Consider the following 18,639-nt stretch of genomic DNA (forward strand, 5'->3'; position numbering starts at 1 on the left):
AGGACTTAAGGGCAAAGAAATTCTTCTCATTAAAACCGCTGAATGACTCATTGGCTGGTTTTCATCTTCTTGGTAGCACATAGGCATGTATGGTTATGGACATACATAATTAGTGGTAATTTATTTTATACACCACAGCTTTGATTGTTTTTTTCCCAGATAGGACAGCTACTGTCCATCTTTGCGCAGGCTTGACTGCACCTTTCAGCTGCAGAAGTTACCAACAGAAAGCCGTGCTAATTGTCAGGTTTTCTCTTTAAAACCCCCCAAATAACTCCATGTTTGTGTTTATCCTAGAACATACTGTCCTAGTTGTATATGATTCATTTGAGTGGGAACTGAAGGCTGTTTCTGCTCTCGGGATTCCCTGCGGCAAGCCTGCTTCCAGTCTAGACATGCTTAACTCACACTCATTGTAATTACAGGAGAATGAAAACATTGGTGTAAGTCCTGAATAGTCATGTCAGTCACCCAATCAAAGGGAGTAATTCTCTTTTCTCTGGTGTAGTTTAGCAAATCTGTAACATGAACATGTGAGCTTCATAAATCCTGGAAACCCATGAAAATAATCTGAGCAGATTATGTTTCACTTTGATGCTGTGGAGGATAATGTGACTGGCCATCTTGTTAAAAAAAAAAAAAGAAATAGCCATTGCATGGGATTTTGAAATTGTACGCCGTTTCACTTAGAAACATTTAGCTGCACTGGCTCGAGTACATAGTTTGTCCTTATTTAATTTGCACCTGAATGTTTGTCCCAGTTTGAAAATGTGAAAACTGAAAATTGACAAAAAGTTCAAGATGTTTATGTCCTCTAGACTAAATTCGGATAAAGATTTTTCTTGCATGTCTGTGTGTGTGTGTGTGTGTGTGTGTGTGTGTGTGTGTCGTGGCTCAGAAGAGATTAAAGAGAACTGAGACTGTGACTGAGAAGGCAGAGCGAGTGTGGCTGCAGCTGTTTAAGTTCCTTCTTTTTCATAACAAAGACTTTTTCGACTTTCCCAAACTGAATTCAAAGCTGAAGTTTTCCTCCTACAAGAAATTCAATTTGGTCACATTTAGCCAAAAAAAAAAACAGTCACATGTTTGTGACCTGAGAATTTTTACAGTGTAATATGGTATTTTACTTGTGATGAGTGCCAAAACTCATGGGAATGTAAATGTTTAAGTTAAAATCATTAATTTAGTGGTTTTGTAGCTGTATTTTATTATTTAATGTTTAGATATTGACTGGTGTGAATGCATCTGCAACTAATATAGCAATTAAGATCTGTCTCAGTTCCTCTCCAAAGGTTTTGCTGCAACAAAGCTGCTATATTACCATAGTAAAGATTTTAAAAAAGGCAAGAAACTGAGTTTGGGGTTCATGCAGTTATATATGAGAGAAATATCACTACAAAGGTTGTACTGTGCTGTACTGTATGGGTTTCTGTGCTATATAGAAGAGTATAGTAGGTATATTTTGAAGTAAGAGCTCAAGGCTAAAGGAAATCCTGCTCCCAGTTTTTACTATAATTTCCAACAGTGTCACCTTTAAATGTGGTGTTCAGTCTTAACTGATTTAGACAAAGCTCTGCTTCATCTAAGGTTTTACAAAGAGACGGCAAGTCCACTGCAAATTAGTAACCCAGGATTAATCCAATCCCCAAGTCTCCCCGCTGTCACTGAATTTATCCTGTAAAAAGCTCATTAGAGTCCGAATTGGTTATCTGAATTAAAGCTCAGTGTGCTATCACATTAATATTGATATCTACCAAAATAATTCAGATGCATTTGGGATACACAGCAGCGCGGATTACAAGTGAAGTTTTGGTAATTAACACTTACGACTCTGTCTGGGACAAAGCCGAATTCTGTGTGGTTGATCCCGTTTGTGCTCACTGATTAATTTGGGGGGAACTGTAAGAGAAGAAACAAACACGCCTGAAGAGGGAAACAGAAGTCCAACGTGCATTTCCTCCAGACATACTGTACGCTTTGATTTCGGCCCCCCGAAACACAATAGGAGGGAAGGCTGCCTCCTCTGAGCAACTCACCAAACAGGAAGACGCGTATTCACTGGATTGGAGAAAATACATTCCACAAGATATCACAGCAGGGTATAACAAAGTGAGAGAGATCGAGAGAGACTGGGTTTTTTTCTCTTCAAAACACCGGCTTTTAATTACAAATCATAGACATGAATTCAAAAAATAGTGTATATTCAGAAAAATGGGTTTCATGTTGTTACCAGGGAACAAATTCATTCATATTCAAAGGCAGAAACATCAGAGGCTGTCGATACAGTCACCTTTTAATTGGGGCTTTCCGCAGCTAGAAAACATTTGTCAGCTGCCATCTGTCTGTCTGGTCTGTCCACCCCCCCAACCCACCCACACACACACACACACACACACACACACACACACCTCTTACGCTACTCTTATCAGACTCAAACACCTCTTACTGACTAACTTACACCCTTCTCACACACACACAGACGTAGTCCTGCTGGCTGTGGTGCAGATACTGATCAGTCAAGACAGATCTCAAGAGCACAGTTTCCAATATGTCACACCTCCACCTCAAGAGTTTATTAATAAAAAAACAGTAATGAGAGAGGGAAATTGCATGATCATAATCAACCTAATAGTTTCCCATGACTTGAGGACATGATTTCAGACTTTATAGCTCAGTACTTTTGCAGAAAGTCCACAGGAGAAGACGAACTGATGAGTATATCAGTCTTAATAAAAGTACATTCCCCTTATTTTTAAATGAGTCTCTCTTATGTTTCCTTATGTAGCTCAGTTTCAGTGCCTGCTGAAAAAAAAAAAAGTCTGGGGTTTTGGTGCTGTCAGACACCAAAACCATAAGTCTTCAGTCAATAGTCCAGAGTGAAAAGCAAAGGTTACACCCCGAAACTGGCTGCTGCTGAACCATAAACAAGCACTCAGTACTGGAAACTTTTGATTCACCTACATTGTTCTGCAGTGTTCATTTTGACCCCAGCGTGCCTCTGGGTGTTAATCCATAGTCACACCTTTGTGGGTAGAGACTGAATCTCTGTCTTCTGCAAGGACAGGGAGCTGGCCGGGCTCGCATGCAGGAACTTCTTCAGATTAAGTAGGCACAAGCACTGGGATCTGAAGCGCAGGTCAAAGAAGGCGTAAAGGAAGGGGTTGAGGCAGCTGTTGACATAAGCGAGGCAGGTGGCGTAGGGATGAGCCAGCAGGAGGAAACGCAGGAAATCACAAGTGGCGGGAAACAAGTCCAGGTAGGAGAGTGCGTCAGCGCTCTTCAGGATGTGGAAGGGCATCCAGCAGGCAGCAAACACCACTACCAGTGTGGTGATGATCTTCAGCAGGCGTCTCTTGCGCTGGTCTTCTTTGCGCAGGGTGTTGAAGTGGCGGTTGATCGTGCAGCCGATGAAGCCGTAGCACACCATCATTGCCATGAAAGGTAGAAGAAAGCCCAGAGCGGAGGAGGAGATGCTGAGGCCGGCAATCCACAGGTTCTCCTGTTTCTGTGTCACCAAACTGAAGTCCATGGCACAGGATGTGCGGTTGGTTTCTGCATCGTACTTGGTGGTGCGGAAGACGAGAGTCGGAGCGGCCAGTATAACAGACAACAGCCAGATGGCTATCAGGGAGCCTTGCATCTGAGCCCGGCTGCGCAGCTGGTTGCTGGATAAGGAGTGGACGATGGCTAGGTAGCGATCAAAGCTCATGCAGGTGAGGCAGAAGACGCTGGCGTACATGTTGAGCAGCACCACGTAGCTGCTTATCTTGCACAGAGCCACTCCGAAGGGCCAGTGGTAACCCATGGCTGTGTAAACAGCCCAGAGAGGTAGCGAGACTACAAAGGTGAGGTCGGCCAGGGCCAGATTTCCGATGTAGACGTCGGCAGCTCGCCGTTTGCCTTGTGATCTCCACACGGTGAAGATGACCACTCCATTTCCAGAGAGGCCGAGGATGAAAATGAGCATGTAGAGTACTGGGATGACAGAGTACGATGGCGTCCACTCTGAGTAGTCACACATTGAGGAGTTGTCTGGCTCCTCGTAGTCCTCGTAGTACTCGTAGCCCACAGTTGTCTCCATATTCACCCTTTCCTCTTTTCTTATCCTTATGTTAAAAAAAAATTTGAGAGCGGGGTAAAAAAAAAAAAGACTTGGTTCACAGCAGCTGACAGCACACTCAAGTCTGTTGCTGTATGTGAATTCTGCTTCCATTTATATACCCCCACCCAACTCGCACCCTCCCACTGCCTTCCTCCTTCCTCCTCTGCATACACCCCCTTCTTTCCACTGACTGCCACACTAGATAATGCACTGTGAAGTAACTTCATTAAAGCCTGTCAAAGTTTTAATATATTTACAAGCAATTTCTGACTTTTATGCACAAAATATTTGCAACATGAACAAAATTCTGGAGGCAAACGTAAACTGTACAGACTCTCAGAGAAGCTGCAAACAAAACCACCAGAAAACTACAAATTTGACTCCCCCTGTAGTTTAAAAGTGCAAAAAATGTCTTAGAAAATTCTATACAGGAATTAAAAATGAAGTAACTATGAGCAACGAAAAACAAAGACAAACAAAAAAACTTGTAACATTAGCTGTTTGTGTTTTTTGTGTGTCTTTTTTTTCTAAAAAAAAAAAAAACCATTTAATTTCCCATATTTAGTTTGTAAAAACTAAAAAAATAATCCTAAAATCTAACTTACAAATATAACAGATACAGATTATTGATGAAAGTTCATTAAAGAAACAGACATGTTTGGACAGCAGCTCAGAGTTACGCCTGGGCACAGCAAGTTCCTTAAAGTGGCCAATTTTCATATCAATAGAGTCGTTCTGGTAGTGGACGATCCTGATTACCCGAAACCCGAATAAGAAAATGAAGGTTTTTTTACCTGGATTTTTTTGTTTTGTTTTGTTTTTATCTTGCCAGTACATGTTCAGACATGTGGAGCCACAAATTGGTTTTGGTCTGTTGAATTAAAGGACACAAAAACCATTAAAACAGGCAAAGATTTCCATTACAAATATTAGCTTTGAAGACAAACTAAAGATACATTCTGCAATTTGTTTGAGATGAATTTTTATTTTGTTGGAGATCTATATTTATATATGAAAAACATAAACACAATGGTAATAATAATCATCTATTTTAAAAATAAATGCTAAAAAGTGCCTCTGTAAGCAGCAAAACTTACAACCAGTGTGACACAAAAGACACAGTAGCCACCGTAGGTGTTACAGGTGCTGCTAATGACATTAATCAAAGTCCTGTTAGGTGCAGAGCTTTAATCAACACCATTAGTAACACCTGGGTTTACCTACAGTTTCATGTCTGAACGTCTTCCAATCCTAAATTTTAGAAACTTGGATATATATTTTTATAGGGTGACCACATCCCAATGTGGGACAAACAGTGTTTGTGTGGGACAAAGTGGGACACGTTTATATGGGGAAGCAGTCAAATGACATTTTTAAATGAAACTTTTTGCCAACTTTACATTAAGAACGGTAAAAAAGCTCTCATTTGAAAGTCTTTATATATATTCACAGTATTCTCTGTGATTTCATGGTTACTTCAGCTGCTGCTCTGTCTTTGGGTTTCAGTAGAAATGCAGCCAGAAAATTGCTGCATATGTGAGTGCCTATGTTGCAGATTTATGCAAGAAAACAAACTTCCAAAGAGCTTTGCGCGAACAGAGAGATGTAACAAGCTGACACAGAAGCTTGCTGCTGTCTTAAAGTGCAAAATCACACATTTCTAACCACTGAAAGGGAAACAAAGGGGGGGGGGGGGGGGGGGGGGGGCTCTAAAAGCAAATTAAAGCCTTCATCTCTTCTTTGCTGTTTTGTTGGTCCAGGTGGAACATCTCAGTCTTCAGCCGGCTCCGTCTCTCAGCACAGTGGCAGCAGTGGCGCCAGGGCACAGACCTTTAGACACAACTACTGTATCACTCAACAATCTTCCTCCACTGATCCCTTCCTCCACCACTCCACCATGTTTCTCCTGTCCCCTCCTTAGTCATCCCCCTCTCCCTCTGATTATGAAGATGAGGATATATTCCCATCTCCTGTCCTTTCACCAACATCATTTACTGTCACAGAGCTGCTTGTTGTTGCCAATTATTGTGATGTGTTGTTAGCCTGCGGTACTCGGTAATCACATTGATGTGACTGCATTTGTGTTGCCTCCACATTGTGAGCCTTGATTGTCCATCCAGCTCTGAGTTCATTGGGCAGAACAGGAAAACAGCAAAGCAAAGTGAATCAAAGCAAGCTTCCTTCTCGTACTCTGGTGGGACTGAAGTCTGTTTTTAGCTGTGTGTTGACAGAAATGTGAACATATAGTTGAATAAAACACCAGACCTTGATAATCAGCCTGCCACCCACTCACTTTTCCCAAAAATAAAACCCTTGTTATGTTTTGTAGAGGAGTTTTGGGAAGAAGAAAATTAACAAAAAGTCTCCTTTAAAACAAATCAAGACAGAATCTATGAATCTTGTGTGATGCATTTCTTGAGACCACAAAATAAGTATTTTTTTCCTTCTATTTTTATTCTTGAAGGCTGGAAACTGAGCTGGTAACTCCTTGCAGACCATCGACTGCTTCACTTAATCAGACCAGAGCCTGTTTCCACAATGTTCAGCTCTTGTTTTTCCTCTTTAATTGGCCACCTGTGTGTGTCATACTGTTTGTTGTTGTAGTCCACTCTCATGTGTGGCCTAGTGCTTTAAACCACATGCCATGAATGCACAAAGATGCTCCTTGTGTTTTGCCTTTTCTTCAAGCACTTTAAGGCATTTCACTCTTAATCCCAGCCCTTCGCTCAGCTGTCATCCGTCACAAAGACATAAACACACGCTACAGTGGAAGTGTGTCTGCAGGGCTGCAGAACGCCTCTCTGATCTTTTATCGCAGCCTCGTGTGTTTGCGTGTTTATGGACCTCTTTCAGTGATACTTATAGCGCTAGAGGAGCATGAGGTGTGTGTTCTCTCTGTTTAGGTGTGTGTGAGAGCTGGTGGGGGTCTGACAGTTGTTTGATGTGTGTTAAGTTGTCAGACCACATGCACACCAGCACCCCCGCCCTCCCCCACTTTACCAAGGCAACTGTCTCCGCAAAGGTTTTATTTGTGTTCTGACGAACTCTGAGTCAGACTCGTGTGGAAAAGTTATGATGTTGCCGATGGTAAAATAACCCTCGAGGAGATACTGATCAGCACAGGTGATATTAGCAATTCAATTACAGCCTGATATCCACTTTTAATTATGAGAAACTCATTAAAGCTAACACTTGAGTTGCTCCTGGAGAGCGAGACCATTTGGGTGTCATTCTGGTCTTTTAAGCAGAGACGCTGGGGTGATTGACACCAAGTTGTTACCAACAGGGTGGAAGTTTATGCATAAATATTTCCGCAGAGACTACTGAGCTTTACAGCTTTACATTTGTTTGGCTGAACCAGCGTTGAGCTCATCTTTTAAGAAGTGATTACCTTGCATAGACTTGTGGCAGCTGGTGCCCAGTTGCCCTGCCAGACTGTGGGTGGGGAAAAAAGTTTTCACCTGTAGCTTTTCTCTTGCAGATGATACAGAGTAAAACGATCATACTCTTTTATTTGGGATGTTTCACTTGAGTTTTGGATAGCTCTACTTTAAGTTATTGTTATATTTTTGTTTTTTGTTTTTTTGTTTTTAAAAAGAGCAGCAGTTAACAGTTAACAGCAGGATGGCACAAAAGCTATGAGTACTGAATACATAGATTTCCTTATTTTCTCTTTGTCCTCCTCACATTTAGCACTGTTTCAGTTGTGTTTCACTTTCACAGCCATAATAAATAAATGGCGTATAGTACTTCGAGAACAAAGGTCACAAAGGATCAGGAAATAGCCATGCCGCAGCAACCGAGCAGTGTAAATACTAATACTGCACTTTCTTGTTTCCTTGCAGCATACGTGCAAGAGGTCAGATAATTTTTTTCTTTGTGCACTTTTGACCTGATGACCCCACTGCACTGCGTGTCATTCAGATATCAAGAAGAACAGCAGCTAAGCTCAACAACAGGTCAACCCACTGCAGACTTGTTAGTGTTTTCTGTTTGTAGGTCATCTGGCCAGGACAGTCTGTTGATAGAAATCTTCCTGCTTTCCAAAGTGTTGCTGTCTTCTGAGCCAAGACAGAAATATTTATCAAATACAAATCCGAGGACAAGACAGGAAAATCCTGAATATTTTTGTTTTTATAAATAACTCAGGCTTGGACTCCGGATCATTCGTGAAAATAGAATATTTACAGAGAGCGACTCCTCGTCTCTTAAGCTGAGTTGAGTTTTGATAATAAACAAAATGTGATGAGCTAATTCATGATTTATAGAAGCACTGTTGCATGGCAACAGCGGCTTGTTTACAGCCACAGAGCGCTGTATCAGTATGTTTTCATTTCCTGTCTGCTGCAGGATAATGACCTATAAGGAGGTTTGTTTGTTTGGTGATGGTAGGAAACAGATACAGCATATAATAGTGAGAGATGTACAGTAACTCGTACCGCCCTTGTTTACAAAGTCACAGCAGTATGAGATGCGACTGTGTTGTCTTCAGGTCACAGCCTTGGAGAGCAAACCTGCTTTGCTCAGACTATTTATTTATTTATTTATTTATTTATTTATTTATTTAATAGAGTTGACTCTGTTTAGAAGATGTGAACGTGACGTATGTTTATTACTCAGTATTGGTTTGAGTGTTGCAGCCATTTGAAGCTACAGACTGGAGCTGTATTATGCACGCTGCGGGATTTAGCCTGCTCAGGGGTTTGTTACTAATATGGGGGGATGGGTGAGGACATGGGGGACTGGACTCCTTCTGAAAGTTTTTAAGGGATCACGTAGATAGGAATTACAGATTACAACTGCAGTTATTGAATATGCAGTGCTCAAATAGTAACAATACAGGAGTGATGAAAGATGAAGTAACTGATATTAGTTAGCAGCAGGTGCAAGCTGTATGTATACAACAAGTGTACATACAGCTATACTTGTTGTATACAAGGCTGTAGTTCATCTAGGAGGTGCAATGTACAGAAGTTTTCATGCAATCATCATTGGCACGAATGTCAATGGAAATTGTGAATGGTAATTTTACAGTTTATTAATTTCTTGTAATGTTCCTTTTTCCAGGGTAGAATGATTGTATAGCACACATCTGTTCTTAAGTTTGAAAGCCTCACCTTTACTCCTGTAAAGATACCTCTTGTCACTGTGAACAAAAAGTCTTTGTCTCACCAATCTTAAAAATACTTAAAAATTCTCAAAGTTGTTTCTTATCAACATCACCCAAGATTATTCATTTTGGCGCTACCATTGTGGTCTCAGTGAATAAAAAAATAGCTAATGGGCTTGCCTTCTGGACATAGGCAATGTTAGACATGTCAGATAATTTAAAGAACCCGTCTTCCACTTGTGTTGGGCGTGCAGAAAAAGAAAAACATAGTGGATTTACTGATAGCAGACTTAGTGGCAACTGAATCTGTAGCTGTGTCATTAACTGGCAGTTATGCGTGTGAATGTTATGTGTTGAGGGAGAGGATGCATGCCGATTTGACGATCCAAACCGTTTGGGAACAATAGAGATAGGACCAGTGGTTCCCTGCAGTAAAACCCACAGTAACACATCCTTCTTCCTGCAGGGATCATCCAGCAGGCAGGAAAACTTTATCGTCTGCATTCCTTTGCCTTCTTTTTCTTCTTCTTCGTCTTCTCGTTGGAAGACCAATGTTGTCTGCAAGAGCACTAGGTAGCCTAACAACTGTGTGAACTATTCCAAATGCACCTCAAGGGTTTAGTAAGTGTTTGAGTCTTTTATCCCTCACATGTAACATGAACATTTTTATAGATTTTTATGGCTGTCCAAACTTCACAGAGTTTTTGAAACACAAGCCTCTGGTTTAGTTTCAAGGTTGAGAAATGGACACACACACACACACACACACACACACACACACACACACACACACACACACACACACACACACACACACACACACACACACACACACAAAATCCTGCATGTTCATAAAATAACACCCATGACTGCACTGGATGCAATACAATAAGCTATTGTAACCTCAAACCAGAGGTCTTGATGGACATGTGCTTTTGCCATTAGTTCAAAATTATAAAATGAGGTCACTTGCTGCTGTGTGTTAACACGTACATCCCTTGCTCTCTCTCTCTCTCTCTCTCTCTCTCTCTCTCTTGAGTGGACACACGTATACACACACAAAGCAAATATTAAGAAAAGAATATAGTCTCTCTTAGTGCCTGTTATTAGTTTATTTTTGACTTTTATTGAGAATTTCAGTATTTGAAGGTCGCTCCCATTAGTTCCCCACCACTGTATCCTATGTGCACAATGCACTTACTTGTGTAGCATGAATTTCTACAGATTACTGTGGCCCCAAAACATTGTGAGAGAAATGATAACCACAGCATTTAGCTGTCTGACACTTTTATACACATAAAATGAAAATGTAAAATCAATGCTCCTTAGCTAACTACTGGTTGATGATGTATCCTCTTCTTACGCTGTGGTCAAATTGTCCACTTGTTCGCTCACTCATCCACTAGTGTTTGCTACATAGTGGGGAACATGTGCAGACAGCTGTTTGTAGATTTCAGACCCTACTTGGACGTACTACAGTTGCATAATTATCCACCTGATATTTCTAATTATTTCTGTTTCTGAAACACTGACAGACGATCTGCACCACATTTGAAGCTACAGAAGCCTGAAGATTATTTTTGAAACTATACATATTGTAAGTGACTTAAATCTCTCCACATTTATATAAAAATAATAACATATATATATGTGCACAGACATTTGTTACACTATATTGAAAATAAAGATGGTAACTGCTTGGGGTTGCTACTTTTTTAGGCGATGTCTTACATATTACTTGTCATTTTAGAAAAGTGTGTTACATGAAGCATTACATTACTTATTAGCTTCCTTTTGTACAGTACTGTGCAAAACTCTTGATGATGTGCTTTTGTGACAGCCTGCGAGTGCAGAAAGTAGTGAACTTAAATTGAAAAAGAAACAAGAAATCCTCTGAAACTGGTTAAGTACAAGGACTGGACTGAAAATGGGTGAAAATGCAACCATTGTCCAACAGAAAACACATCACATAATTAAGAGTATAAATGTTGGGCTACAGTCGCTCATACTGGCCACAATCTCTGCGCCAATGAGGACACATAGAACACCTATTATTTGGTTTCTAAGCATTAACTCAAAGCTGCTTTAAAGTTTTAAAACAACACAAAGAACACTTCACGGAAAATCCTGTAGCCACTGTAGCTACTGTACTACTACAAAAGAAGGTACAAATAGAAATGGAGGGTACAATCCCACAAGTGTGACTGCTGGGTTCTTAGCTTTGTATTAGCATGTTGTTTTTGTAGAAGCTTGTACTGCTGTGTTACTTTCTGGGAGGGTGCTAATTGCATATAAAAACTGTGTACAAGTACAGCTACAACAAGTATACTGCACTGAAGCTGAGCCAGAATACTGCTTTGTGTCTGAAAATAAGATCCATCTATTCATGCAGTCATTTAAAAATATTATAACTGCTTATCCAGTTTAGGGTCACAAACCCAGCTGTAACCCAGGAAACCCAGTAAAACAAGATCCACTATAATAAATCGAATGATATACATTTCTGATAGGAACTTTGATTCTCTGTATCTCTGAGTTATTCTGAAGGCAGGCCTAACTCACTAACCTCAATATTTTTTACACTTCTGCATGTCTTTGTTGATGTAAGGATCCGGCTGATGTTTCTGTTGGTGTTATCAAATGCTGGCAAGTGCTTCTGCTCACCAGTGGCTACGTTATCAGGGTCAGAGCAGACTCTGCCCCTCACACACAGACACATGCACGCCACAACTAACATATCCCAAGGTTTGACCTTCATATAATTAACACAGCTTCATCTTAATTTTTTGAATCACAGCCCTTGGAATTTTTTCTTATTATTGTTCTTTTTGTCCCCCTCACGTGCCTGTAAACAGATTAATGGCCCTAAAACATCAGTAATGCTTAAATACTCGCCTACGGCACTACCCCCCCCCCCCCCCATCCCCTTCTTTGTGTATCCTCTTCAAGCCCCTGGTTTCCTTGCCGGGGGAAAAGAGGACTAGATGGACAGGAAGAGAGGAGACAGTGGGGATGTGAAAAAACAATGGCAGGAAGTGGCTTTAGATCAATACAGATTAGTGGAAAACATCATCAACGCAGCAGAGCGGAGTCAACAAACATCCCCCGGTGAAGAGATAAACACGCCACACGAACAGTGCCAAAAACTCTTCACATGGGATGGGTCTTGTTATAGGATATTTTACACCATAAATCAGCAGAACATCTCCTACATAATACAAAATTAGCTGCTGAAACTTCACTCATGAGCTACGACATTTTCATTGTCACTGGCTTTTGATTTACAAAAAACAAAACAAAAAAAAAAATGAGTAGTTGTTGCATGTTAGCACCCGTTATAGATTACAAGCAGCGCTGGATGACTTTAGCTAATTATTATAATCATATGTTAAAATTGGAATGGTTTAACCACAGTGAATTAGAGCTGTAGGCATTTTTAAGTTATGATGCATTCCTCTATGTTTTAAATATGCAAATAGATAAAGTATAATCATCCTCTGACAGCTTCAGTTGCAATGAATGTAATAAACATGCTGAGCAGTCCAGCCTGCAGGCTTCCATCAGCTTAAATGTACAGTGGGGCAAAAAAGTATTTAGTCAGCCACCGATTGTGCAAGTTCCCCCACCTAAAATGATGACAGAGGTCAGTAATTTGCACCAGAGGTACACTTCAACTGTGAGAGACAGAATGTGAAAAAAAAAAAATCCATGAATCCACATGGTAGGATTTGTAAAGAATTTATTCGTAAATCAGGGTGGAAAATAAGTATTTGGTCAATAACAAAAATACAACTCAATACTTTGTAACATAACCTTTGTTGGCAATAACAGAGGTCAAACGTTTACTATAGGTCTTTACCAGGTTTGCACACACAGTAGCTGGTATTTTGGCCCATTCCTCCATGCAGATCTTCTCGAGAGCAGTGATGTTTTGGGGCTGTCGCCGAGCAACACGGACTTTCAACTCCCGCCACAGATTTTCTATGGGGTTGAGGTCTGGAGACTGGCTAGGCCACTCCAGGACTTTCAAATGCTTCTTACGGAGCCACTCCTTTGTTGCCCGGGCGGTGTGTTTTGGATCATTGTCATGTTGGAAGACCCAGCCTCGTTTCATCTTCAAAGTTCTCACTGATGGAAGGAGGTTTTGGCTCAAAATCTCACGATACATGGCCCCATTCATTCTGTCCTTAACACGGATCAGTCGTCCTGTCCCCTTGGCAGAAAAACAGCCCCATAGCATGATGTTTCCACCCCCATGCTTCACAGTAGGTATGGTGTTCTTGGGATGCAACTCGGTATTCTTCTTCCTCCAAACACGACGAGTTGAGTTTATACCAAAAGGTTCTACTTTGGTTTTATCTGACCACATGACATTCTCCCAATCCTCTGCTGTATCATCCATGTGCTCTCTGGCAAACTTCAGACGGGCCTGGACATGCACTGGCTTCAGCAGCGGAACACGTCTGGCACTGCGGGATTTGATTCCCTGCCGTTGTAGTGTGTTACTGATGGTGACCTTTGTTACTTTGGTCCCAGCTCTCTGCAGGTCATTCACCAGGTCCCCCCGTGTGGTTCTGGGATCTTTGCTCACCGTTCTCATGATCATTTTGACCCCACGGGATGAGATCTTGCGTGGAGCCCCAGATCGAGGGAGATTATCAGTGGTCTTGTATGTCTTCCATTTTCTGATGATTGCTCCCACAGTTGATTTTTTCACACCAAGCTGCTTGCCTATTGTAGATTCACTCTTCCCAGTCTGGTGCAGGTCTGCAATACTTTTCCTGGTGTCCTTCGAAAGCTCTTTGGTCTTGGCCATGGCAGAGTTTGGAGTCTGACTGTTTGAGGCTGTGGACAGGTGTCTTTTATACAGATGATGAGTTCAAACAGGTGCCATTCATACAGGTAACGAGTGGGGGACAGAAAAGCTTCTTACAGAAGACATTACAGGTCTGTGAGAGCCAGAGATTTTCCATGTTTGAGGTGACCAAATACTTATTTTCCACCCTGATTTACGAATAAATTCTTTACAAATCCTACCATGTGGATTCATGGATTTTTTTTTTCACATTCTGTCTCTCATAGTTGAAGTGTACCTCTGGTGCAAATTACTGACCTCTGTCATCATTTTAAGTGGGGGAACTTGCACAATCGGTGGCTAACTAAATACTTTTTTGCCCCACTGTATATTGTCATACAGTGTTTGATATAGGTAGGTGGGTAGAGCCAAATATCTATGATATCGATACCAACCTTGGTATTGGAAAGACACTAGTGTGGTGGGATAGATATTGATTATTGCAGAAAGTTTACATCACAGTGATTTAGTCGTCATTAAAATGTGTCCAGAATTTGCAAGTTGATGATGATTCATGTCATAAATCATGGCACACTGCTCTCTCCTGCATAAGCTGCCTAAAAGTGTCAGTATAGGTATTGGCAATACTGGCCTTGTATTCACTTGGTATCAGATTGATACAAGTACTGCACGGCGCTAGTGTTTGAGTGACATCCCAAAAAGAAAACGTGCAAATTGAAACACAAAGGCTAATCAGGAGATTGTGACTGCGATGAAACGAAAACAACTTGAAACAGAGTGGGAGGTTCAGCAGGTCAGAGGTCACATGGAGGTTACTAAAACAGAAAACCTGATAGGAGTAGAGGCTGTTTATTGTGTAACCAAGAGCCTAGCCAACTTCAAACATACTGAAATCTGGTGGAAAATTGGCAAATTAACTGTCAATGCTGGTGCACAGAGCTGCAGTAACCAAAGAATATTATCATTTCACTGTATGACGTCTTTTTTTCTGTTAATGTATAAAACTTGACATGACCCAATAAATTTTAATTATATTTAGTCTATAAAGGGCAGCGATTTCTTTGCATCTTCTTGGATCTTTTGTATGAAGAGAATCTGTGGTCCTAGAACCTCAAGGCTTTGCTATCCTGCACTTCATGCTCTGCAGTACAGGCTACAAAGAGAGGAAATCATTCTTTCGGTGATTGCTTGCTTAGTTGTAACTTTTCTATAAAAGAGACTGGGGGGAACCCCGGGCTTAAACCAAACAGGTGTGTGCTATCATTTCCTATTACAAATCACAGAGTGTCAGAAAAAGCTGATGGAGCTGAGATCATCAGAGTTACATTCCCAACTACTGTTATCCTGAGGGAGAGTGATAAAGGGAACACACACACTTCCTGTTCACTGTCCATTCAATGAGCATCTGTCTGCCCCCCCTGACACCTTCCACTCCTCTTCCTGTCCCACACGTGCTGCTCTGCTACTTGAAACTTCTCATCAAAGCCCCCCAAATACAGAGGGGTTACCAACTGGAATGTCCACAAGGTCTCAGACAACTAAGATGGATAATTTCCTAAATGCATGTTTCTCCCATAAAAAGTCAGCCTTCCTAAAGGAGTACTGGGTTGGATTAGTTTTACAAGAGCAGCTGTTTTGTCTGGCACTGTCCAGCAATAATTTGGTTTTGCACGCAAATGCAGACTTCAGAAAAATCATATCAGCAAATCATAATGGACCCACAAGAGCAGTGGAAGGCTCTTAATGAGATTGACGCAAGCGTGTGTGAGGAGATGACGTACGGCGAGGTGAAAGCCCCAGAAGAGTTTGCCCTGAGAGATGAAGATAAATAATAATACCACTACCCTGCTGAGGAATTCTACCAGGACCTTGTGGAGTGGGTGGTGCCAGTCATCATGGAGCTGGAGAGGCGAGAGAACATCGAGCGGCAGATAACCAGTATCTGCCTGGATAAGAGTCCAGATGAGATGACCTACCTGCTAAAATGCCCACTATGCACAGTTCTCAGAGATACACTCTTGTTGTATCTTGTCCTCACATGTTCCCTTCAGGGATTTTTATCAACCAGCTGGGCTGTGTTTATTGTCATTGCTATGCTGATGATACTCAGTTGTGTGTGTGTGTGTGTGTGTGTGTGTGTGTGTGTGTGTGTGCGCGCGCAACTTTGCAAACTGTTGCAGGGATCTCATATATTTCAGTGTAGTGATATCATAACCTCATCCCAAATGTAATCAGGAATAATTAAACAAATAATAATTTGTCTGACTTCAAGAGCACACGAGTCCATTGACTTATGAATCATCGACTTGCAGAAACTACATATTTCCCCCCACATCCTGGTATTTTCACTTTGGTAAACCATCCTTCCAACAGCTTGAACACATCACACTCTGTTTTATCTCATTGGGTATTGACAGCTGTAACACACTTAACTTTTTTTTAAGCCAAGATGCGATGTCGTTTCTACAGTTAGTCCAAAGAGTGACTTTCTGTTATCACTTTGGTGCTGGCTTTGGGACACTCGCCTTCTGTGAAATTTAAGATGGGTTCCTGCACATATCAGTAAGCTACTGATCCCCTTATAAGTACAGCAGGCCTCTCAGAAACTCCTGTTGGTGCTCAAAGTTCAAGACTTGACGGTAACAGTTGTGCTTTGAAGGCCACACCAGCAGACTCTGCTGAGTGTTTTAAATCCTGCAAGCTTTCTCTGTTGCAGGAATTTCATTTAAGCAATTGCTCTATCATAGTTAGCCACTGTAAAGCAGGTTTTTTTCAGAACGTTCCACAAATGTTCAGTTTACTTAAGGCTGCATTTCATTTTTGTTTGTTTTTTAAAGTCACCCCTTCTAATTTGCCCATTGGGCAGGGATGGGGGGTGGCAGGTGGGGATAAAGCTTCAGACCCTCAGTCCTTGTTACCAAAAAGCTTTACAAGAGCTTTAGAGCTCACGAAGGCAGACTATAATCTCCCAGACGCTTCACACATATGGCATCGTGAGATCATCCACCTCACTCTGCTCACCCCCCCATAAACAGCTACAGTGTATAAACAGACATCACATGAGAGATATCTGCTTACATACACATATTGTATGTGCATGCTGTTGATGTGAATCTGCTGAAAGGAAAATGGTTAAATGACTGTGAGTAAATATTGTGGATTTCATCCTTATCCACCTCTGGGATGCTCCCTTTTGAAGAAATGTTGTTATACTGGTTTTTGTACATATTTTAACAAATAAAATGAGCCACATAACATAAAAGTGCATAAGAAAGCGCTGGCCCTGTATTTATAAAGTTGCAAATGTTAGCGAGATTAAGTTTCAAAATATCAGAACAATTTCTGGTGTCCAGCTCATCAGCATCTATGCTCTCTGTATTGGGTTGGGTATCTTCATGGGTTGACTTAAATTAAATGTTGTGATAGAAATTAAATTGAACACGTCTGAATTATGGGCACTATTTAAACCAGGACATTGTGCTTCATATACACTGGGGACCTTTAGCAGGGGCATGGTGCAAAATGCAGTAGCCAAGAAAACTGTGCAAGAACACTGTGGATAGAAGGTGATTGTTGTTGCTTCCAGTGTAACAAAATACATGATTGTTTCACTTTCCCGGATCATCTTTTCTTCTCAGTGTGCGCACACACACCGCTATTAGCCTGCAAAAAGCTTCACCACTGGGAGAAATAGCATTTCCAATTTAGAGCACTTATTTTCTGAAGATGATTTCACTGTTATTAAAAGACTTGTTCAGGTCACTCTACTTTTAAAGCACTCAGGAGTAGGGGTGAAACATTTTAAAAGCTAAACAAAGTATAGTGATGTCCTTGCATGCAACCGAGGCCCAGCAACAGGCGATTACACTGCTAAAGCTCAAAATTCTCATCTGCACTTTACAGAGCGTGGTTATGGGATCACGTCTGGGTCACATCTCCTCCTCTGCAGATTAGCCATAAACACAAAGTCTCCCATTACACCCTCTCTGGTCTACGATCAGGTCTAACCAGTGTCACTGAGCACTAGCAGAGGGAGAAGGTCCACAGGTGGACGGCTGGGGGGCAGGGTGGGGTTAGATTGAGGTGAAGGGTGTCGCTGGATTGGAAATAGGCAGTTCAGCCTGCATTGTTACAGCTAGCGGAGACATACACAAAAATGCTCTAATGACAGGCATCTCCTTGACAAAAACACGCACAAAATCCTTCACATAAATAAAAGAAGCCACTGTGAAGGCTTCCTGTGCAGAATGTGACATGAGGAAGCTGGGCGTGCCAAATTAAATCCTAGTATCTCCTCTAATTCAAGAAGTGTACTATCAAATGACAGAAAATAAGAAAAACTGAGACCATACAACCATCTTTTACTTTTTAATGCAGTTTTGGCTTCTCACCAGTTTAGTAAATTAAAATGTAGCAGGAGAGATTCTTGGCTGTCATGTTCTTGGACTGCAGCTGAATCTTACTGAGGGAATGAGAAGAAGAAAAAGAAGGCCTGTGTGCACGCAGAAGACTCCATTCAGAGACCAAAGGCAAATGGCTGTGTGAGGCACTTTGGATGGTGGTGTGGGAATTCGCCCTATTTGACATGCAAATTCCTCCAAGAGCTGAAAG

At 41.4% G+C, this 18,639-nt stretch overlaps 1 protein-coding gene across 1 annotated transcript; it reads right to left on the reverse strand.

Moving 5' to 3' along the window:
• Positions 1 to 2,134: 2,134 nt before the first annotated feature.
• Positions 2,135 to 4,175, reverse strand: LOC146666011 (apelin receptor B-like). Its single transcript, XM_085413822.1, has one exon. The coding sequence runs from the start codon at positions 4,079 to 4,081 to the stop codon at positions 3,017 to 3,019; it is 1,065 nt and encodes a 354-aa protein (XP_085269948.1). The 5' UTR covers positions 4,082 to 4,175; the 3' UTR covers positions 2,135 to 3,016.
• Positions 4,176 to 18,639: the final 14,464 nt, after the last annotated feature.

The sequence above is a fragment of the Rhamphochromis longiceps genome, linkage group LG7 (genome assembly GCF_057381845.1).
Source record: "Rhamphochromis longiceps isolate RC_006_pf linkage group LG7, R_longiceps_female_GT1.1, whole genome shotgun sequence".
NCBI classification, from domain to species: domain Eukaryota; kingdom Metazoa; phylum Chordata; class Actinopteri; order Cichliformes; family Cichlidae; genus Rhamphochromis; species Rhamphochromis longiceps.